Genomic DNA, 25063 nt, shown 5'->3' with positions numbered 1-25063 from the left:
GTCAAGTTGACGAATCAAAATTGAGGAACGCGGAGATGCTACTGTTGATTGGTTTGCTATAAGCAAACTTCATGGACAGAGTTATATACTGGAAGAAGGTTTTTCGGATGTTCTGGTATGCTGTAGAAGAAGTTTGAATTTTTTAAACTAAAAATAAAAATTTATAAGGATTTTAATGAATTTATGAATTCAAGTTTGAAGTTTGCATAACAAGAAGAACGTGATTTTGCTTTTTTACTTAAGCTATAATGATTTAATTTTACTTTTATTACTAGAAAAATTAGAATGGTATTTTGAGATCCTACCGTTAACATGTATGATCTTGGGGTACATGGGTATGAAAGTATTATTTTATCCTTACCCCGGACCCAAAATACAAACATTAAATCTGTATATACTCGGATCTCTGAATCCAAGATTTATGTAACTTTTGGCATTCGATCAAGCACGAAAGCAAGCTGGTCAAGTCAGCCCCATATATTATATTCTTTGTGTTTAATCAAAATTTGATGATTATTCCCATACTTTTTAAAAATATGAGATGTATCACATATTACCACTACTATCAAATTTATATCTTATGAAATTTTACTGACGCAAATTTATATTTCATTTAAATTTTAAATTTTGCATAAAAATATAAACAAAAAGGCTGTTGATTTTTTTAGAATGGATCTGAATGTGGAGTAGGAAGTTAAAATTATTCGTGGATTGTTGTGAAAGATAAATGAATGCAAATACAATGATGTCCTACAATTTTTATTTTTATTTTTTATTAATGTATGATATTATTAGCATAAACTTTGTCTTATTGACGTCAATACTATTTTGTATGCGCATCTTTTATTATTATTATTATTAATAGTATCATATATAAATACCTATTAAATAAAAGAGATATAGTCGCCGCAAGGCATAATATATAGCCATGAATTGTGCTGCTTTGGCGAGTAAGCACATGGTTATTTTAGTTGCAATTTTATTTACTGTAGTGAATGGACATTTTAAAAAATTTACTCCTCTTAACGGCCGTTAGTTTAGAGGTATAGGACAAACCATTACCATCATAATGCATCATTTTGTTGCTGTTTTTTTTTTTTTTTTTTTTTTTTTTTTTCCCCTGTTTGTTATTTGCATATATAGTTGTTATCATATATCTTGATGTAGTCTATCGGTTTTAGTTTTTGATGTCTTGTTACTTATTAGTATTTGATTTAATCATTTTTAACTCATATATTCCTTACAAATGTAATAGAGGTAGAACAACATAAAGACAAAACTAACCGTCTCCTCCAAAGCATAGATAAATATTACTTTCTGAGTAGCAAGAACATAGTCTTTTTATTTTATTCAATACATAGAGCAGATATATTACGATCGTACGATATAACGTATTTATCCACTCCCGCCAAATAAACGCTTGATCCTCCTGATTTCCGGGTCGCTGATGAAGGTATTGACACCAACCAAAAAGGTAGGTAAATTGTTTCCGAACAGACTGTTGGGCACGAATTGGAGGCCGGGGTTTTCGCTGTCGAACGCCACGATCACCGTGGCCGGCCTCGACCTCGGTCCGTTGTATTGGAAGTGCAAAAGGCCTTTAGGGAAGACGATCACGTCGCCTTTGTTGAGAGTCGTCAAGAGGACTTTGTTCTCCGTTGTGATGATTCCGGCGATTAGGGCTCCCTCGACGACGAACACGATCTCCGTCGCCCTCGGGTGAGTGTGGAGAGGGCTTATTCCGCCGGCCTCAAAGTCTACCCTAGCCATGGCGATGTCTAGGCCGTTGAGAGCCGGGAATGTGGTGTAGATCGCGGCGGCGAGGCCGGATTTGAAGATATTGGACGTGTTCGTGCGAGGCGCGAGACCCGAGAACACGAAGTCCCGAGCCGTGACTCTCGACTTGTCTTTGCAAGGAAACCCTGAAGGGGTTTCTTGGGCGGTGTAGTCTGCGATACAGAAGTCTTGTACGGCCCCGAAAGCCGGCGAGAGAAGGATGGAAAAGAGGAAGAAGGTAGAGAGTAGTGTCATCTTATTTACTCGTTGTTTCAAAATGTTTTGTTTTGTTTGTTCTGATCATTATTTTGTTAAGGATATTGGGAAGTACGTTGGCGTTATTTATAGGCTTCCATGTCATGCACGTTGTAAGTCTTAATTTTTTACGCAGGTACGTACACCTATTTGACTTAATTTTCTTCTTCATTTTGAAATAGGATTTAAGTCTTTTTTTCTAGTTTTATTTTTGTTTCTTTTAGTTTTTATGTTCATCGTAATGCTTTGAATCTATACATTGTTATGTTCGCAATTTGACAGAGATTGAGAGTTTAATGTGAGATTGATATCTTCATATTGATCAATAATAACGTTTGTATCCATGTCGCCAATCCCTTTTGCGGTACATTATTCTTCAAAATGTAATGCTTTGAATCCTAATATTGTTTGATGTTCGTTTCGCAAATATGACATTGTGTTGATCATATTCATTTTGTTTTACAATTTGGAAGGACATGAATCGTTAGAGAAAAAGGAGTGAGTGTTTTTATTTATTTATTATTATTTGTTACTCTAATGGCGGAGTATTATTTGGTGATATAATTATGAGTACTGTTCTAATAATTTTCTATGAAAAGTAAAAACAAATATTTAATTTACTTAAGTCGAGTATTTTAATCTTAAATCTGGGTATTTTGCTATTTTTATACGATATTTGAAATCTGAGCTAGTTTGCTCAAGATATTTGCTTATAGTGGCTAGTAAGGAGAATATAAATACTGGTTAGTTTTTGACGAGCTATTTTAACCGATAGCCAATTTTTTTTTTTTTTTTTTTTTTTTTCCAATGAGAACGAACTAATTAATCAGTAAACATTTATTTTCTCATAAGTATGAACTTAACTAGCTAATATTAATAAATACAAGAAGATTCCATTTATCATTGTTTTACATGTAACTAAACTCCAATATCTAATAATTAACGGTCTAGAACTTCAGACTCTATACAAGTTTGGTGAAAATTTGAAGATAATTGATAACATGACCGACTTGCTAGCTGGGCATGGGCATACGTAAACTTTAATACATGCCCAACTTCGTTGACATTTTCATCAACTTTTAGTTTGACGTATGGATTTTCAACATAATTTATATTATTACCGAATTTAGCACCCGAAACTAGGGATAGAAATGATGTCCACACTATTCATGAAAAAAAAAACTATATCTAATCATTACCCATTTTTTTTAAATGGATTTGGGTAACATATGAGGGTTTTCCCAATTAAATATTATATCTTTTGTGAAAAAATAAATAAATCTTAAAAATATAGATTGATGAAAGTATAAGAGAAAAACTCTCTCAAAATTTATAAATTAGATAATATACACAAAAATAGTAGGTTGTCTAACCTAGTTTTCTGTGTAAGAAATCATTTAAAACGGTTAAAGTATGCGTATTGTATTTAAACATCATATTCTACCCATACTCATATACTTTACCAATTTCTCATTTATTAAGATAAGATCCTATCTATAACATGTGTGATCTTGGGGTACATGAGTATGAAAGTATTATTTTATCTTTACCCCGAACTCAAAATACAAACACTAAATATGTCTATACTCGGAACTCTGAATCCAATATTTATGTAACTTTTGGCATACGAGCAATCACGAAAGCGCATCCCAGTTTTCGAAGAAAAAAAATGTAGCATAACAGATCAATTTTTCAAGGGAAAAACTGAACGACCATTTTCAAGCCGGTCAAGTCGGCCCCAAAAATTCTCTCTCTCTCTCTCTCTCTCTCTCTATATATATATATATATATATATACACATATATATATATATATATATATATATATATATATATATTCCTTGTGTTTAATCGAAATTTGACGATTATTCCCACACTTTTTAAAAATATGAGATGCGTCACTTATTACCAATTTACTACTACTATCAAATTTATATCTTATGAAATTTTATTGACGCAAATACTATCTTTTTTATAATTATTTGTTGACTTTTTTTAATATATTTTTTTTTCTCTTAATTGTCCACAATACTCTTAATGATTAGTACTTGCATGGTAGATGAGAGTTTGGGCTCCGTACTTGTAGCGTGGGTGCACTTCCATCAACACACAAACGGTTCTTGGACGACGGAGGCCGCGAAAGTCGCATATGTAAGTTGTACTTCTAAATCATATTTTATATTGGATACTTATTCTTACTAAAACGCTGATTTTGATTGTTTTCTTTCACATGTGTACGTAAGAGATAGAATCAAAGCACCAATAAACAACATTCAGCGGCAAGCGATGGAGTGAGGTGTGGAGGAGGAAGTGATGAACGTTGTTCTCGTGGAGAGTGGAGACTGGGAAATCAAGATAGGTACTTGAGTGATTGGTGTGGAGGAGGAAGTGATGATTGTTGGATGTAGGTTTTAACACAGAACTAGAGTAAAATTGTATTAGTCTTGTTCTTTGATTGCTTGTGTTATTCATGAGCTATTAAGATTGATTGCTTGCACGTTAAGGTATTTCAGAGTTTCACTAAAAGTCAACAACAACGATTTAGATAATTTTACCATCATCCGATCCACGTGCGGCCATAAGATTCGGTCATAGACTGAGAGACATGCGATTTTAAATGTTGTTCCAAAAGCGAAATTAAGGTGAATAATACTTTGGCCTTTAGAACATAATAGATTCATAATGGGAAAATAACACATTTATACCCTGTGTTTTAGTGAAATGTCGAGTTTAACCATCGGTTTTCAAAAATGTCGAGTTTATACCTTCTGTTTTACTAAAATGACGAAATTATACCTTCTGTTTAACTAAAATGACGAAATTATACCCTGAAATAGATAACAGTGTCACGAATATTCTTTTTATAGACTTTTCATTGACGTTGACTATAATATTTATATATAAACCCAATTATCTTTAGTCATTCGCGTCATATATGTAATTTATTTAAAAACTAAAAAAATAAACAACAGTCTCTTAATCGTGAAGAACACAGAAAGAAGCAAATGGGTAAACATTGATAGTTGATAGCCATCAAAATCGCATATTCGAACAGAGAATCAAGGATTTAGAGTTACAATTCGAACACGGAATGAAGTCATCTCTTATAAGGTATGAGTTTTATTATTTAATTTCAATTTAAGGCTATTTTTATTTCAAAATTGAGAATTTGGAAGTTAGGGTATTGATTTAGATTTGATTCGGTTTTTTTTATATAAGAGTTAATATCAATGAAAGGGAGATTTGTGACGCTATTATTCATTTCAGAGTATAATTTTGTCATTTTAGTTAATGGCATAATTTCGTCATTTTAGTTAAACAGAGGGTATGAACTCGACATTTTTTAAAACCAAGGGTTAAACTCGACATTTCACTAAAACACAGGGTATAAATATGTTATTTTCCCATTCATAATTATGTATTGTTTTTGCCTAGGATGGTACCAAAATTATTTTTTGGTTCTTTTTACATAATTATAATTTTTTATACTGTTGCCATAGCGTTCACCAAAATATTTTTTTGTATATTACAATATACCTTTTTATTTTATTTATAATATGTGAACAATGTTGGAGCTAATTGGAACAAAATCTTTAGTTCCAGTTAGGCCGAAATTTAAATATTTCTTGTTCATGTATTAACTCTATATCAGGTATATCTATGGGTTTCTTAATGTGCAATCTACGATAAGCAACCAAAATAATATTCCTTGGTGAATAGGGCAAAAACTGTTCACATTGGAACATCCCGTGGCATTTGAAATTAAAATTCAGGTAAGACCATATTGGAATTCGGTGAAATTTGAAAGGCCCAGGTTTAATAAGAACTAAGAAGTCAGGGGTCAAGGAAGATGATTCATCTTGATGGTGGTTTGTCTTTTTTTTTTATTATTATTATATTCGTGTTCCCCTATGTTTTATGTCTTCGTCCAAGCCTTCCGAGGCTTCTACTTCTTGACATATATTGTAACACTCAAATTTTCAATTGAAAATAGTTATTTATTAATATAAGTTTATCTTGTTTATCGTATATAGAAGCTAACAATTTATGTCTTATCTCTAACAATTTAACACACATTGTGGACTTTCTTCCGAGCCTCTCTTCAACATCTCAGAAAGGAAATTACTATCACTCGCATCTTCTCTAGTTGGATGAAAAGTAATGTTAAAAATCTATTCCAACATAATAAAATTCATGTCTTGTGTATTGTCATGTGGAAGATATATATGGAAAAGAAGGAATGCCTTGTTTTGGAGACATCTTTATCAATATTGGAATGAAACATCAATAATTGAAACGGATTGTAAAGAGCTTCTGGATGCTATTTATGGCCCGATTCAACTCATGGACTGGTAACTTACAGGTGGAATTTCATTAAGAGTTTTCTAAATAATACACAGATAATTCATGTGTATCGGGAGTGCAATATGGCAGCAGACGTTTTATGTAAATTTGGTCATTGTAGAGATAAGCTTGAGATGTTTCGTTTATATAGTCTTCCTATCAAGTTCAACAATTTTATATTAAAAGATAGCAAAAAATTTAGATATCAATCTTTGTGTCATTTATACCTCATGCTATTTGTTTGTTATTTATCAAAAGATGGAACCACAATTTTCCTTCGTCATAAGTGAGATTTTTAATAAAAATTCGCATGGTTCTATCTGGCCACGCTTAAAAAATAACTAACAATTTATTTTAGCTAGATACATATATTTGAAAATAAATCCGATTCTTGTCGTTTTTTTACTAAAGAGAAATAAATATAATACTAATTCTATAAGAGTTAATGCCGGCTAAAATATTCGAAGTTTTACGTTTGGGTGGTACACTTAACTACCCATTCTTTTTGTTTCGGCAGGTAAAATAACAAAATTTGTTTTTGGCTCCACCGTTGCAACCTAATTCAAATCGACGACTCAGACTTTAACAGTCATTTTACTTTATTATTTTATCATTCTCTTATGATAAAAAATAAGAATTTTTTACTCGAATATTCCCTAACTTTTTTAGAGAGTGGCATTTTAGTCCCTAAATTCTTTCTTAAAGTATTTTAAATCTATTGATTTTGTAGCATTTTGGTCCTTTTCGAAAAAATATATTTTATTTCATGAAATTATATACCATATAAACTTAAAACATGTTTATATACTAATATACATTGTTAATTTTACAAAATAAATTTATCAAAACATATTTTAATCCTAAGGCACTAAATTAATATATATACAAAATTAGATTTCTAAAACATTAATATGTTTCTTTCAGTTTGTAAATATGTTTTAAGTTGATTAATTAGGTGTTGAATTTTAGAAAAATATTATAATTTTTTTCTTTCTAAAAAGATCAAAATAATACAAAATCAATAGGTTAAATACCAAAATACTTCAAAAAATAAAAAAGTTTAAAGACCAAAACGCCAATATCATAAGAGGTTGGGGACTACTTCGCAAAAAAATTAATAAATTCATATAAATAAAACACAAAAAATAAATTTAAAAAGTCTCTCTCTCTCTCTCTCTCTCTCTCTCTGTGTGTGTGTGTGTGTGTATTCTTCTGTAATTAGGATTTCAGTAAGATAACAAAACAACAACAATTTATTGTTGGAAATAAAGAGTATTTATTAATAAGTGTATAGTGATTTGTGGATAACAAGTGTATTGTATTGGTCTCGGGCTTGGGCTTGGGCAAGTCCTTATCTTTTTATTGCAAAATTCACTTGCGAAATGTTTTAATTCCATAAACAACTGTTGTGTTATGTTGAGAATTAATTTTTGAGGTTGTGTAATTGAACCGTTTGAGGAGTTATAAGCTTGTCTGAGGAGTGAATCCAAACATATTTGTAACCCACGGAGTTAGTGAGCATTAATGAATTAATTGGCTATTATGGCTGAACGTTTTGGATGGTTCAATTCGTGTAACCACTGCCATGCTCAGCTATAAAAGGCCTTGAGTTCTCTCATTCCGAACACACAGTAAAACCGATCCATCTCTCTCTCAAAAATTGTTTTCTTTTACTTGTTTACTTGTAGTCCGGTGGTAGTTTCTGACGCTCGAGTTCTAGTTCTCCGAAGTTGAGTCTTGAGGTGCATTTCTCTTCTTATTAGTCGTTGTATCCTCGGAGACTTCCGCTCATGAAATCCAGCACCCGTGGGAGGACGATAAAAAGCTTCAAGGAAACCGTCCAACGGGTCTCGACACTTTCCTTGCCGATCTCTTTTTCTTATTCATTTCCGGTTTATGTTCTATATTATTTCCTTGCTTTTGACTTTAATATCTATCTATATTATTTGTAATATTGCTAACAATCTTGAAGCTTTTTTATATTCCGTTTAAATAGTTTGCGAGGAATAAAAGAATTTTGAACGCTGTTTCTTTTCTCTGGATTCGGTTTTATTAAATGTTACTCATTTTGTTGCTTAATTTTGTTGCTTTCTTTTGTAGAAAATGACTAAGTGAAAGACACGACGAATGTGAGTGCTGATGGGAGTCTCACCGAGAATGCCTCAGTGGTGAACACCCTGACTACCATGATGGTTGGTCAAATTCATGTGACCTTGGGTCAAGACTCGATGGCGGCTACAGCCGGGAACGGACCTGCGGGTCTTGTCCAATCAATGGCTTCAATGGCCATGAACGGTTCAAACGGTTCCGTGGATGTGCCCGCCGTCATACCAGGCGAGAAGCCCGAGAAGTTCACGGGCTTCAACTTCAAGCATTGGCAACAAAAGATGTTGTTTTACTTGACAATGCTCGGTCTTGCGTGGTTCCTGACCGAAGATCCACCAACTCCTCGCGAGGACGAAACCGATCGTGTAGTTCTAATGGCGTTTAGCGCATGGAAGGATTCCGACTACTTATGTTGGAATTCTGTGATGAATAGTCTCAACGACTCGCTGTAAAATGTGTATTGCTCCAAAAGTTCATCCAAAGAGCTTTGGGATTCATTGAATCGGAAATACAAAACCGAAGACGCGGGCTCTAAGAAGTACATCGTTGGCCGCTTCTTCAATTTTCAAATGGTGGATTCAAAGATCGTGGTAAGTCAAGTCCAAGAGCTGCAACTTATCATCCACGAGATTCATGCCGAAGGGATGATCATTAGCGAGTCATTCCAAGTTGCCTCTGCCATCGAGAAAATACACGCGGGGTGGACTGACTTCAAGAACTATCTCACGTACAAGCAAATGAGATGAGTTTTGAAGACTTGGTTGTTCGTCTCCGAATTGAAAAGGACAACCGTGGCTCCGACAAGAGGTTTAAGACCCACTCCGAGAAGGCCAACGTCGTTGAACATGGCGAGAGCTCAAGGGGAAAGAAACCCGCAACATATGCTCTGATAGAACTCATTCTCCACCTTAGACTCGATGGAAAATGGGGATAAGTTGTTCGTGGGCGACTCTGCCACCTCTGAAGTCAAGGGAAAGGGCGACGTCTTTCTGAAGATGACCTCTGGGAAGGAGTTGAAGCTCACGAATGTGCTCTATGTGCCCGATATAAGGAAGAATCTTATCTCTGGGACTATGCTGTGTAACCATGCGTTTAAAATGGTTTAGAGTCTCAAAAGATTGTACTCTCTAAGAATGAGATGTATGTGGGTAGGGTTTATATTAAGAATGGTATGTTCAAGATTAATGTAATTGCCATCAAGGTCAATGAAATGAATAAGAATAATTCTTCTGCTTAGATGATTGAGTAATCTAATTTATGGCATGGTAAACTGGGTCATGTGAATTATGACATGTTGAGAAAGTTAATTAACTTGGATTGCATTTCAAAGTTTAATATTGACTCAAAACATAAATGTGAAATTTGTGTTGAAGCAAAATTAACGAGAACATCTTTTCATAGCGTTGAAAGAAGTAACGAATCTCTTGACTTAATCCATACCGATTTATGTGATTTAAAATTCATGCAAACAAGAGGTGGAAATAAATATTTTGTGACTTTTATTGACAATTGTACAAAATATTGTTACATCTACTTGCTTACGAGCAAAGATGAGACAATGGAGAAATTTTTCATGTTCATTAGAAGTTGAGAATCAACGTAATAAGAAGATTAAAAAGGTCCGAAGTGACCGAGGAGGTGAATATATTAAACTTTTTGGGGGCGTTTTGTGCACAACATGGTATTATTTACGAAGTCATTCCTCCTTATTCTCCTCAATCAAACGGCGTTGCCGAACTAAAGAATCACACTCTCAAGGAGATGATGAATGCGATGTTGGGGGGGGGGGGGGGGGGGGGTGGGAGAGCAATTTTGTTTGCAAATTACCTTTTGAGCAAGATACCTCGAAAGAAGGAGGATAGGTCTCCGTCTGAGTTATTTAAAGGAAAGAGACCTTCCTATATATATTTGTGAATGTGGGGGTGCTTGGCCAAAGTAATAGCTCCCCTTCCAAAGAAAATGAAGATATGACCAAAAATTGTAGATTGTGTCTTCATTGGATATGCACACCATAGTAATGCATATCGATTCCTTGTGTATGAATCGAAAAACCCCGATATACACGAGGATTCAATTATAGAATCTAAAACTGCTTCGTTCTTTGAACACGTGTTTCCTTATAAGTATAAGGAAGATGAACCTAGTCCATCAAACCAATTTCTTGACGATATTGAGGAAATAACTCAAGAAAATGATGACGAGTCTGAGGACGAGATAAAGTCCGAGGGACTTAGACGAAGCAAACGAGCAAGGGTAGAAAAATCATTTGGTTCTGATTTTCTGACATATACGTTAGAGACTCCACCTCAAACATACAAGGAGGCTGTAAACTTCGTTGAGGGTCACTTATGAAAAGATGCCATAAGAAGTGAGATAGACTTTATCTTGCAAAACCATACTTGGGAGTTTTTTGATCTTCCTCCTGGAAGTAAAACACTTGGTTCAAAGTGGATATTCATGAGGAAGATGAAAGTCGATGGTACTATTGATAAGTACAAGGCAAGACTTGTAATCAAAGGGTATAGACAACAAGAGGGGTTTGGCGACTTTGAGAATATGAACGTGAACGTGAACGTCTCTTCAATGCAAATCTGAACGTCTACAAACGAGTTGGGGAAACAATGGGCGATGAAGATTGAGAGAGAGCTTTGGACGGAAATTTTATCATCTGATTATTCTGTAATTAATTCTTTGCTCATATTTATAGATGACTTCTCATTTCTTGAATAAATTTATGATTGTTGTAACTTGTGCTTGTGCATTGTCGCTCAAGTTTTGAATAACTGTGAGTTTCATTAGCAAAAAATTCAAATATAAGTTGATTTTTTATCATTGCTTTTACATTTTTTTTAATTTATATTTAATCAACTATGCTTTTACAGTTAAAGACCGGTAACTACAGGCTACATCAATGTTTTTTTTCGGGCTCGAACTGATCTATTCGTTTGTTAAACCGGGTAAGATCCTTGACACTAAACTAGTCTAAATAAATACAAAAAAATTAAGTAACTGCCCACCTAAACTTAGAGAAGTTATAAATAGCTAGTATTTGGTAAATTTTAAGTAAATAATCATTATAATGACATGACATTATGTGGCACATGAAAGATTTTTTATTTCCAGTTTTGAATTTCTCTTGTGGATCTACTTTGATTTGTGTTGATTTTGTTATAAATGACTCTGTCATTGTGACTATGAAGTTAAGAGGTGCTGGAAAACAAAATTTGGTAAATTTTTCTGGTCGCCGAAAATCGCCGCCGCCGCGGGACTGCCACCGTTGCCGGCACTCCTATGTCAAAATTTTAGCCAAGACCATCCCCTGACATCTTTCGTTGTTCCGAACTAAATGTATTGACATTTCTAGAGACTAAACGTAGGAACTTCAAATAATAATTATTGATAACATTGACCTTGAAGTTATATTAATTTAATGCTCGTGTGTATCTAACAAAATAGTGATCGATCGTGTATTCACGTATTCTTCAATGAAGAAGGTTAGAAGGGTCTAACTCATACAAGCCAAATCAAGGACACAGGACATACAATAATGTAAACATGGCATCAAGTACTGCTCAAATAAATAATAACTCTCAAATGAATACCTCCTCAAAGGATGACTACAACATTCAACAAATTTTTTTTAAAAAAAAGAACATTCAAATCGGGAAAATAAATTAACGCTTTTGATGAGGAGGTTGCACAAGATTATAAGCGCTTGATGAGTTGCGACTTGGAATTTGATGAGCCAAGAGGTTGAGTTCCAACTCCATTGTCTTCATCTTGGAGCGGAGATCATCCAGGATATGGTCTTGTTTCTGTTCTCCAGCAAGTAGATGCAATTTACGCCAATGTAGACGAGATTGAATGCGGCGATCCAAGATTGCGAGTTGGGATTCCATCCTCTTGTGGGTCAAGCGGAGAGCCAAGTGAGATAAGGCGTTGGGGGTCAGCTTTCGAATGATGCCTCGCGTGAGGCGCTTCTCGTTGATTTGGGCCTTGATGAGCTCAAGCTGTTGGGGTGTGAGGAACTTTGGGCCTGCCTTGACCAGCTTCTCCACGACCCGCTTCAGCAGCACCGGCAGCATGTCCGCCTCGAACAGCTTCTCTTCCCGTTTCAACTCATTGTTTTCCTCTTCGCTGCTTATATTTAGGGTCTTGAAATTCCTGTTGGACGGTGGCAACAGCTCGCAGAAGCCGTTGTTGAGGACGCGGTCAAGTGGAATGTCGGACTCGGCGCACGCGAGGATGCTGTAGTTGGACTTGTTCCTCACGCGTAGGTAATCTGGTAGTCTGTTAGCATCATCACAATCATGGTGATCGCTGGTTTCGGGTTGTTGGAGGTATTGTTGGAAGTGCTTGAGAAGCTTGGGTTGAGACTTGAAAACGACGTGGCGGAGGTGGTCCAGGCTAGCTTCTTTGTCTGCATTGAGGAAAGGATCGAAGGAGGCCATGTCTCGGAGGAAGGTGGCGTAGGACTTGGGTGATTCGCGCTCCAGCTTCTCCAAGAACCCACCGCACTTCTTCACCGCCCATTCCATCCCATCATCGCTCGCCATTGCTGTGTGTACGGAACAGACTAGTAATGAGGGACCCACAACAACAACAAAGGAAACTCAGAGACTGCGTGTTTCTTCAGCTGCTTTTCTTCTTCTTCTTCTTTTTTTTTTTTTTTTTTTTGCCGTGAGAGAATGAACAAGAGAAGGTACGGTTGGGGCTTTATTTATTATACAAAATAAGGGATTTGAGTAGGATTAGGAATCCGAAATTTACGTAAATATGTTTAAAAAAAAAAATTTAACCTCTTCGTATGTCATTATAGTCACAAAATAAAATAAAGAATTTAAAAGACTTATTTTTAACCTCTTTTAATTTTGGTGTTGTGACTAAATAGCCTCTAGTTAATAAAATTATAAAATAAGTAATGTCGTATATAAAATCTACAAAATGTCAAAATATAATAAAATTTAAACTTATATATATACACATCTACTCATATGTATGTATAGAAATATACATTAATAATAGAGTATATATTTATGTGATTTGGAATAAAGGTATTCTCTAACTTTTGATTAATTGTATATTTTGTAATAATGATGAAATTTAATGTATATATACGTAAAATTATAATAAATTAAGCCACATAAAACTTGCCAATTGTATTTTAGTCATCGTATTTAACTGGTTAGTAGTTGAAAATTAGTGAATTTGATGATGTGTAAAATGTTGAAATAGGATGGCTAAAATACGATTTAACCAGATTTCTGTGATATTTATGGTGTTGAAACAAAATTTACACACTGAGGAAGAGTATGAATGTGTCAAGTGAACAAAATTTAACTACATAATGCTTAATACCATTTGAGAGAAATTAAGGATTAACGTCAATTAGTTAGAACGAGGATAACAATATTTTCATATAGTAAAATTATAGAACATATATTTACATGGGCAGTGTAGCAAAAATGAAATTATACAATTTGTTTTCAGTCTATGTTTCACAACTTTTAGTGAAATAACCAACAGGTTTATGTGGCAATAATTAAGGTCTGATTTGCCCTTATTTATTAACAAATTCGTCATTTTCTCTCTCTTACTTTTTTCCTACACTTTTTTTACATAAAAACTTCAAAAAATCATATTTATCTCATATGAACTTGAAATTGAGTGATTTCAAATCCTGCGGATTCGTGATGCCGAGATCTTCAAATATAGATCCATTGTGTTTGATGAAAAATCATGTTTAATACCATAGATGTAGAAAAATCACGTTACTACCTTAAATATGAAAATAACTGAAATTTTTTGAAATTATAAAAAAAAATTTGGAAACGTAAATATGATGCATTAACATGATTTTTCATCAAACATAATGGGTGTATTTTTGAAGATCTCGACGCCACGAATTTGCAGGATCTGAAATCACTCAATTTCGAGTTCGTATGAGAAAGATACGAATTTTTGAAGTTTTGATGCAAAAAAAATTATTTGAAAAAAATAGGAGAGAGAAAGTGACGAATTTGTTAATAAATAAGGGCAAATCAGACCTTAATTATTGTCACATAGGCCACTTGGCTATATCCCTAAAAATTATCAAATGTAGGCTAGATCCAAAATCACATGTTTAAAGTGGCCTATTTAGTTACAAATCTCTATTTATATTAATTTATAAAAAGTGAGGGCATAATTTGCCACAATTAAAGAGTTGCATAATTTTGCATAACTTTTCACAATTAAAAAGTGTTCATGATGCTGAAAAAATAAGTGAGGGCATTATTCAGAAGTTTACCCGCTAAAATAATAGCCTTCACTGAGTGACTATTTTAGAGAAACAAGACTATGGTCTTTATCGTTTGTTCGGTAAATCGCTTTACATGTATTTACGTACCATGCCGAATATGTTAGAAGACCAAGGATTTAGGCGGGAAATTCGACCCCTATATGTTAGAAGAGAACCATAAAAACAATCGTAGAGTTTCTATTCCCTTCCTGTTATTGGAAGTTCGTGTTTCATTCAGTTTATAATTCGTATTTGTTGTATGTGTTTCAGAACAAGTTGTCATAAATCTTCACCACCAAATGTTGAGTCGAAGTATCCTCCACGATGAAATCAAAGTGCTCATTCCATATCGGATTCAAAGGAAGTGTGGTTGAAGCTTGTTAAAGACTTGGAGGTCAAGAGAGACACCAAGAACAAGACTGCGTTATGTTTTGGTGTCTTTTTCTTGTATTGAACTTCTTCCGGCTTTGCCGAGTTTTCAATAAAGTGCCGGTGTTTCTTTTAAAAGAAAAAAAAATTAACCCTGCAGCGGTACTTTTGTTGACTTAAAAAAAATAATTCTATCACGAAATAAAAATTAAATTTATGATGATTGTATCAAAGAATAAATCAAAATGGTTTTGGTAAGAATTTTTTTTACTGTGTTCAATTTCTTAGAAAGTTATCTATTTAAATATATATATATATTTAGATTTCTATATTCTTTAGCTAAAGTTAATTAGTCTATTTAATAGTCATTCAAACAAAATAAGTCAACAGAGTTTCATGCCTAAAATAGGGTTTTTTTTACGCATAACCTGAATCGTAAGTATTTCAGGGTTTTCATTATCTGATATAGGTAAGTCTAAAACTAGTGTAAAACGTAGATTAGGGTTTTTTTGGCTTTGCATTGTTAAACTAGTATATGAAGGTTAAAACTAAGCATTATCCGTCTAAATTTATTTTGGGATGACAATAAATTAATTTATGCCTATCTTTTGAGGCTTACGCCTCTATACGCCTAAAGGCTTACGTCTCGCCTCAAAAACAGAAATCGCCTCGATTACCGTTTACACCTTTTAAAACTATCATAAATATCATACATTTTTCGTCATTTCGAGTTATGGAACCTTCAAACACTTGGGGACGCTCGTGAAAGCTTGGACAACCTTGAACGCCGGTGGATCGGAATCACTTGGAGATGTCAGAAATGGTCGAAATTTGGTGGAGCTCATCGGATTGGGGGTTTGAGAGAGAGAGAGAGAGAGAGAGGGAGAGAGAGATTTTCAAGGAAATTTTTGTTCGAAAAGTGTCCAAAAGTTCAATTTTGGATATTATTAAACTAATGAGTCTAATCTTGGCATTTTGATAATTTTGAGGTCTACAAAATGAAATTTCTCAATTCAAAACTATATATACCATACCAAAACCCTACAGAAATTTCACTGAAATTTATATGAAATTAGATTCTAAAATTCAAACTATACTATACGATATCAAAACCTATATATCAAAATTATATATACACCACCAAATGTAGTTATACTAATCCAAAAATAGGCCAAAGTCTTCCTTGTTGCTCAAGCCTTCCTTGCTACTTTATGTACCTACGAAGATCAAGACAATCGTTGTAATTTGATAACGATTTCCTGATTCATTTTGCTGAGTTCAGGTATTTTTTCATCCTCCACAAGTTTGATCTGCAATAAAGTTTATAAATTTAAATTCGTCAACATTAGTGTCTGGTAGTCCAAATATGTACTCGTAGTACAAACAAGCAGGGACGCCTTGGATTTCCGGATTCTGACTAACCACATTTGGCATTCCAGATGATAAGCTTGAAGAGTTCTGTACTCCGACCCGATTCTGAATAATTTGAGGTGATAATTGTCGGCACTGATTAAGCGGCAATTGCATTCCGATTGACCGAGCCTGGTTGTGTACACCGGGTTGCATGCCCAGAGATCCTACCCAAAAACGTAACATAGATTAAGCACTATAATTCTATCATACAAGGCAACAAAAATAAGAGAGCTTTTGGTCAAGTAAAAAGCACACAAAGAAAACCTATTAATACAGATTCAGCCATGATCTGCATGTTATTAAAAGGCAGGAAAGTCAAAGCAGCGAAAACCATAGCATTGTACCACCTAAACACTTCAAAGGTTTACCTTGATCCAGTGGCCGGTTACTATTGTCAACTCGGTTGGGCATTGAATCTGAAACCCAGATGTCTATCTTATGCATTCGTTGTGAAATTTTACATAGATAATCCCACTAGAACAGTCAACATCCAACGAATGCATTATATACATATTTATATGAAACAAAGCATGTTAATATTTGCATCAGCTTGTTTGTGTGTAAAAAATGTACCTTGCTCAAGGCTTCATTGTAGTCTTTTTCCTCAAGCCCTTCAGCAGCAAGAACATATTGCTCTTGATAACCGTATGGGTGAAACTTCTTTAGTGAATCCAGCCTTTACATGAAATACATGGTCAGATTTGTTACTAAATAAGTTTTGTTCTAAACAAAAAATTGTAACTTTCACAATGAAGATCTCCTATGAAACAATGGACAAACCAATTTATGAGACACACAACGTAATTTATAAATAAATGCAGAGACCTCAAATGTTAACTTTCTCGCATTCTGAGTTCGAAAGTAAGACTCACATCCTATTGACCATCTGCTGTCGGAAAGGTTGCAACTGTGTCCGCCAATCTTCGGTGTCCATAGGACTCGAATTATTCATGTCCATCAAAATAGCTTAAAATCACTGCCACAACACAGCAAACAAATGAAAAACACGAAAAACCAGGCTCGGTTTATCTAATCTCAACGATTATATATACATGAATGTATCCGACTGCGCAATCATAAAGTCAAACAAAATCCAATCACGAAGCCATTTTTTATTCAGGTGAATGAAAAAACCCCCTAAAAGTTAGATTCATTTTCAGTGCAACGCAAATTGGTTCGATCGTAAAGGCGCTTGCTATAATAAGGATATGAAATCAAGGGTTAAATGATAGGGTTTCGGACTGGAAAAACCGGACATCGGAAAGTTCGGTGTTCATTGAAGAACAAGTGCGAGCTTTAACGAGGATGGAGAAAAACGCTGTTATGACAGAAAATAAAAGAAAATATGTATACACAAACTACGAACCTCGAATAAAAGCAGATTAAGAATCAGGTAATTACTCACGAAACTGTTTAAAACGACATGTCGTCTTCTGGCCGGGTTTTATCTTTTGGGTTCCGCTTGGTTCACGAAACTGACAAAATATGCTTTACAGTAATAGTCAACTCAAGATAAATACTATTAATTTGCAAAAATTTTAATAAAATTCGCATGGTACTTACTGTCCCCGCTTAAAAGAAAAACTAACAATTTATTTTTGACAAATACATATATTCGAAAATAAATCCGATTCTTGCCCTTTTTTTTTTTTTTTTTTTTTTTTTCCTGAAGAGAAATAAATATAATACTAATACTGTAAGAGTTAATTGCAGCTAAAATACTCAAAGTCTTACGTTTAGTACGCTTAACTACTCATTTTTTTAGGCGGGTAAAATACCCAAATTTATTTTTGGCTCCACCGTTACTACCTACTTCAAATCGACGACTCAAAATTTAATACTCATTTTTTTTATTATTATTTTATCATTCTCTGATGAAAAAAAAAAGATTTTTGGCTCAAATACTCCCTAACTTTTTTAGAGAGTGGCATTTTAGTCCCTAAACTCTTTTTTTTTTTTTTTTTTTTTTTAAAGTATTTTGGTCTCTACCCTATTGATTTTGTAGCATTTTGATCCGTTTCGAAGAAACATATTTTATTTCATGAAATTATATACATATAAACTTAAAGCATGTTTATATACTAAAATAAATTGTTAATTTTACAAAATAAATTTATTAAAATATATTTTGATCTTTAAAGCACTAAAATAATATATGTACAAAATTAAATTATTAAAGCATCATGTTACATTTTTTATACTTTTTTTTTTTAAATTACAAACAACTTCTTTTAGTTTGTAAATATGTTTTAAGTTGATTAGGTGTTGGATTTTATAAAAATACTATAATATTTTTTAAAAGGGATCAAAATGCTACAAAATCAATAGGTTAAAGGCCAAAATGCTTCAAAAAAAAGTTTAAAGACCAAAACGCCAATATCATAAGACGTTGGAGACTATTTGCGCACAAAATTCAATAAATAAATATAAATAATAAACAAAAAATATAATAAAAAGTCTCTCTCTCTCTCTCTCTCTCTCTCTTCTTCATTTCTTCTGTGATTGGGATTCCAATAAGATAACAGAACAACAACAATTTATAACTTGTATTTGTTTTGTGTGTTTGAGAAATAGATAATATTGAATAGAGAGAAGAGGCGTATTTGGGTTTCAGAGCAGTGAACTTGACTCTCTTGACTGTTCTCATTATCGTGTATATATATATATATATATATATATATATATATATATATATATATATATATAATTACATGAACTGATCTCAGTAGTTACACTCTAACTAACTCTAACAGCTTACTCATAGGTAATTCTAACCGTCTATACAATCTCACTTACTTATCCTAACTCAGCTCGCTACTATATACTACAATACACCCCCTCATGCTCAAACCGGCGCAACGAGATTGAGCTTGGAACAGAGCTTGACAAAACGTGGAATGGTAAGTGGCTTAGTAAAGGTGTCGGCGACTTGATCTTCAGTGGGCACGTAGCGAACTTCAAGCTGGTTGGACTGGATTTTCTCTCGTATAAAATGCACGTCAACCTCGATATGTTTCATCCGAGCGTGGAAGACTGGATTTGAAGCTAGGGACGCGGTTCGGATGTTATTGCACCATATTATTGGTGTTTGTGCGTCCAAGTTGACTCCGAGCTCACTGAAGAGTGATTGAAGCCAAATGACCTCCGATGCCATTGAAGCGAGGGCGTGATACTCCGACTCAGTGCTGCTCCGAGCAACAACTTCTTGTTTCTTGGATGCCCGGGAGATTAGACTGTCTCCAAGGAAAACACAAGTCCCTGTTGTGGACTTGCGACCATCAAGATTACTTGCATAGTCGGCCGTCGGAGAAGGCTACTAAGTTGAGCCGAGGAGCTGCAGCGAACTTGAGTCCTTGGTCTGGTGTGCCAGCGAGGTAGCGAAGGACTCGTTTGTAGGCATTCCAGTGGTTGATTGTTTGGGCCTGAAGAAATTGGTTTATTTTGTTGACCGAGAAGGATATATCTTGACGAGTCATTGTGAGGTATTGAAGGGATCCAACTGTGCTCTGGTAGAGAGACGGTTGATCAAAAAACTCGCCATTGTCTCGATGTAGCTTGTGACTTTGGCACATAGGTATAGGACATTGATTGGACTAAAGCATATTGGTCTTTGTCAACACTTCTCGAAGGTACTTTTTCTAAGTTAGGCACATACTAGACTTATCACGCGTGGCTTCAAATCCTAAGAAGAAGCTGATTGTGCCACGACTCTTGAGAGTGAAGGCTTTGTTTAGGTCTACAATAGCCTTTGAGATCAGACTTGGGTTATTGTCGATCACAAGTATATCATCGACATAAACAAGCATTAGAATGCACGCTTGTTTATGGCGATAGGTAAACAAGGACGTATCAGACACCAAGTTTGTGAAGCCCCACTCAAAGAGAGCTTTGTTCAATAAAATTATAGAAAATAAATTTACATTAATTTATAAAAAGCGAGGGCATAATTTGCCACAATTAAAAAAGTTGCATAATTTTGCATAACTTTTCATAGTTAAAAAGTATTCATGATGCTGAAAAATAAGTGAGGTAATTATTCAGAAGTTTACCCGCTAAAATAATAGCCTTCAATTATATTAAGTTCCCTGGAATTGAAGCCAATCGGGACGTTAGAGTTGACCAACAAAGATTTAGGAGAGAAACTCAACCCCTGTATGTCAAAAGAGAACCAGAAAAACAATCGTAGAGTTTCTATTCCCTTTCTGTTAGTGGAAGTTCGTGATCCATTCAGTTTATAATTCGTATTTGTTGTGTGTGTGTTTCATAAAAAACTGTCATAAATCTTCACCACCAAGTGTTGAGTCAAAGTTGTTGGAATTGATCTAGGGTTTAAGAAAAAGTTTAAAAAATTTTCTTTTCAAGTAAAAACAATTTTTACTAACCTAGACAAAGAGCAAGCACATGTAAATAAAAACTAATATGAGCATAATAAATTTACTAACCTCTTTAGAAGCTTGAACGTTGATGAGCCTTCGGAAGGTTGAAAACGTTCGTCTCCTCGCAGCACGTCTCTCTTGCTTTCCTCGCCAACTCGAGCAACCACGAAAGTTTCTATCACATGAATCACTCGAGAATAAATGAATTAGTGAGTGGGCACTTTTAAACACGACGACTCGAGAACAAGTCTCAAAGTCGAAGAGCTAAAACCACTAGGTCAAATGAGGACCTAGGTGCCAAAACAAAAACAAAAATAACTAGAGAGAGAGAGAGGAGAAATCGGCCACAAGGTCTAGAGAGAGAGTCTCTCAATATCTAACTTATGTGGAATGAATCAAATGAGAGGAATGAGGTGGGGTATTTATAGGAGGAGGATTACCTTCAAAAGGTAGTTTCCTCATACCCCTTGCACGTCCAAATGAGCTTCTAGAAGCCTTTGGATTTGTTTCCTCATTTGCTTTCTCTCTTAGTTGGCCGAAAATGCACTTTCCTTCTAAAGGAAATTTGTTTCCTCTTTTTCTTTTGGCAAGTATCTTCATACATCAATGCACAAAATAAACTCTCTTTTTCTCTATGGGGCTGCACGAAATTAGTCTCCCATTCTCTTGGGTTGGACGGCCAAAGGGCTTCCAGAAAGCCTTTCTAGATTTTTCTTTACTTGTTCATGACAACATAAGAAAAGCCCATTGAGAATTTTCAAGTAAAATTCTATGAAATGAAATTAATCATGAAATGAAATTAATCCACAAGGCCCAATGAACACATCATGGCCAAGTGTTCTAGGCCATCATATGACCATGTCAAAAAAATTTATTGACATTCATTTCATGCTATGTCCAAAAAGACATATTTACCCTTTTGACAATTTTCGTAAAACTTGTCTCGTTCTTGTTTTGACTTAGCTTCTAGTTTAACTATTCATACTCGATATGATTTGTGACAGTGATCTCATGGATCCAAATAAACAAAGCTTGAGCTACACACTTGGACTCAAAAGTTCACAAACCTTTTCCAAGTTTAGCTTAATGCCAACTGACTCCACTAAAGAGTTGACACTGAAAATCTCTCGGTTCAAATGAATTTATTTTCTACTCAAGAATTCAACCAAATTATAATGAGTGGATCCACAGAATATTATCTATGTTTACCCTTCATGAATATCATCAGCTAGTCGGGATTTACGAAATTACCATTTTACCCTTCTAGCTGTTATTTCCTCAACTCCTTTGTCGCTTGTGAATAAGTTAGAAACAATGTATTGACGAGGAGCTAACAAGTCACATTGTTTCATCCAAAAGAGTCAAGACTCAATTTGGACACTGGTCAGTTCATTTATTCACACTCCAAGGAACAAAGCATGAGGTGATATACATTGCATTTCAGCAATCTTGTACATGAATTCCATATCTATGAGAACTTCACAAAGTTACTCATGACATTCTCAAAACTTAGTATTTCACCAATAGGCCTTGTTCGGAATCACATAGTGAGTCCGAACTCTGACTTTCCCAAATGAGAATACGTAAGCTGTGAAATGGCATGTCTCATTTCAGGATTAAGGTAAGCATGATGCAATTCATACATAGTGACTTCGAGACATAAGAGGTTAAATGGTTTGTTCTTATCTTGTCTCTAGAAGTGCACTGGTCAATTCAGTACCTTCGGAAGATACCTAGAAGAACTATAGAGTCTCCAACTCTCAATGCCTCATAACCAGACATCATAGATTCTTCTAACAATCGTACTGAGGTCAATAGTCCTTTGACCCTTAGATTGCGAATATATCGTTTTAAGCAAACTACGAAGAATTTGTTCATGCAAATCTACATTTGTCTCTTCGTAAGTTGTTTAGTTTGTTTATGGACTAAAGACTAATGTTTTATCATAAAGCTTCAGACAAGGAAGATTGAATGAACGTTTCAACTTTTTATTAATGAATAAGCAATTACAAGCAAGAGTCTTCATGAGACTTTATTACATCAAATGTAGAATATAAAGATTACAACTCTTCTTGTGGGCACCATTGACAACAAAAGTATCTTCCACAATGAAATCAAAGTTCTCAGATAACTTTGAGAGAGATGAACGAAAATGGGTTTGGTGATCGAGAGAGAAAAAGCTCTTCTCGTCAGTGTATTTTCATTAAGTTATGAACTATTACAGATATTGGGTTATATACACTTGATGGTTCTCTAACTGCTCTGTAACAACTTAACTACCTATACAGCTCATCGCCAGCTCATCTAGCCGCCTTCGCTTGACCAGCGTGTTGCACACGCTCTTCATCTTCAGTAGCTGAGAGCTCTGTTATTGTGACAACTGACGTGGCTCGTGGTGATTGGCTATTATCCCCCCTCAAACTATACGGCGACTCGTTGACGTGTAGTTTGTCACGTAGCTTTAAGAAGCGAGTAACGGAGAGACTCTTCGTGAGCATGTCGGCCGTTTGGTCAACAGTAGGCACATAGCGAATTTCTAGCTCGTTGCGCAGGACCATATCTCGGACAAAGTGGAGATCAATTTCCACGTGTTTTGTACGAGCATGGAATACTGGATTGGCGGCCATCGCTGCAGCTCCGATGTTATCATACCAGACAATCGGAGTCTTCGAAACTGGGACCCGAAGTTCACGGAGGAGGGATCGAAGCCAAGCAACCTCAGCAGCAACATGAGCTAGAGCGCGATATTCTGCCTCCGTGGATGAGCGAGCAACCACGCCTTGCTTGCGCGAGCTCCAGGAAATGAGACAGCCGGCAAAGAAGACGCAATAGGCACTCGTGGAACGTCTGTCGTCAGGATTGCTAGCCCAATCCGCATCCGCAAAGCTAGTCAGGTGTAACGACGGAGCAGGTCGAAGCGCTAGACCATGTGTAATAGTGCCTTTGAGGTAGCGAAGAACCCGCTTACAAGCAAGCCAGTGAGCCGAGGTCGGAGCCTGAAGAAACTAACTTAGGTAATTGACCATGTGAGCTATGTCCGGGCGCGTCATCGTAACGTACTGAAGAGCGCCAATCGTGCTCCGGTAGATAAAGGGATTGTCCATTGCCTCACCGGTGAACTTCGACAAAGAGACACCTGGGGCAGCAGGACTTGGGCAAGGTTTGGCACCTGTCATGTTGAGACGTTGCAGGAAATCAGCAATATACTTCGACTGGGACAGGTAGAGACAATTGGCATCACGAGTGGCTTCAATTCCGAGGAAGTAGTGAATTGAGCCGAGTTGCTTGAAAGCAAACTGAGAGTGAAGATCGCTGGTCAGCTGGGCTATGGCTTGATCATTGTTGCCGGTGACAAGAATGTCATCCACATACACGAGCAAGAGAATGTAGACACCGGCATTGGCAAACATGAACAACGAGATATCAGCTTTGGATTCAGTGAACCCCTAGGTGAGCAGTGCTTGGCGAAGCCGGTCGAACCACGCTCTCGGAGCCTGCTTTAAGCCGTACAGCGCCTTCTGGAGTCGACAGACGTGGTTAGGAAACTGTTTGCTGACAAAACCACCCGGCTGAGCCATATACACTTCATCAGTTAAGACCCCGTTAAGAAACGCGTTATTGGCATCCAATTGCTTAACATCCCAATTTTTGAACACTGACAACGTAAGAAGCAACCGAATCGTACATGGCTTGACGACGGGACTGTAAGTCTCTGAGAAGTCTACGCCCGGAGTTTGAGCAAATCCCTTTGCAACTAAGCGTGCCTTGTAGCGTTGGACAACACCAGATGGAAGATACTTAACCTTGAAGACCCATTTATTCCCAATAACCTTATGAGATGTTGGGGCAGGAAGAAGGGACCAGGTCTGGTTCTGAGAGAGAGCAAGCAGCTCCATCTCCATGGCTTCCGTCCAGGCAGGACTAGAGAGAGCTTGTTTAACTGAGCTTGGTTCACTTGGGCCAGGTAGGACAGCAATAGGATGATTTGACACAGTGAACACTTTCGGCTTAAAAATCCCGGATTTGGATCTTATGTGCATGTAGGTGGTGTTTACCCGCTGTGGAGAAGTTGCTGGTAGACCTGGTACACTCGGCAGACTTTGACAGATGGCTGACGTGGCTAGGCTGTAGCTGTCACCGGGCTG

General features: G+C 35.7%; 1 protein-coding gene and 1 pseudogene across 2 annotated transcripts in view; both read right to left on the bottom strand.

Moving 5' to 3' along the window:
• Positions 1-1395: 1395 nt before the first annotated feature.
• On the bottom strand, positions 1396-2031 carry LOC149397849 (germin-like protein pseudogene; annotated as a pseudogene).
• A 14150-nt stretch (positions 2032-16181) lies between these two features.
• Positions 16182-25063, bottom strand: part of LOC149397846 (mediator of RNA polymerase II transcription subunit 15a-like) — a 33013-nt gene continuing 24131 nt past the window's right edge. The window contains exons 1-6 of one of the 2 annotated variants that reach the window (XM_089614128.1): positions 17909-17950; positions 17415-17518; positions 17116-17218; positions 16911-17016; positions 16552-16706; positions 16182-16439 (exon numbers count right to left, since the gene is read on the bottom strand). In XM_089614128.1, coding sequence (XP_089470254.1) covers positions 16356-16439; positions 16552-16706; positions 16911-17016; positions 17116-17218; positions 17415-17500 — 534 coding nt within the window. In that variant the 5' untranslated portion in view covers positions 17501-17518; positions 17909-17950 and the 3' untranslated portion in view covers positions 16182-16355. Of the gene's footprint in view, positions 16440-16551; positions 16707-16910; positions 17017-17115; positions 17219-17414; positions 17519-17908; positions 17951-25063 lie in introns of those variants that run through there. The other variant, XM_089614127.1, reaches the window with a different exon arrangement.

The sequence above is a fragment of the Urtica dioica genome, chromosome 5 (genome assembly GCF_054948205.1).
Source record: "Urtica dioica subsp. dioica isolate 48M chromosome 5, U.dioica_male_clone48M_v1_H2, whole genome shotgun sequence".
NCBI lineage: Eukaryota > Viridiplantae > Streptophyta > Magnoliopsida > Rosales > Urticaceae > Urtica > Urtica dioica.
This window is presented reverse-complemented; position numbering and strand designations above follow the sequence as displayed.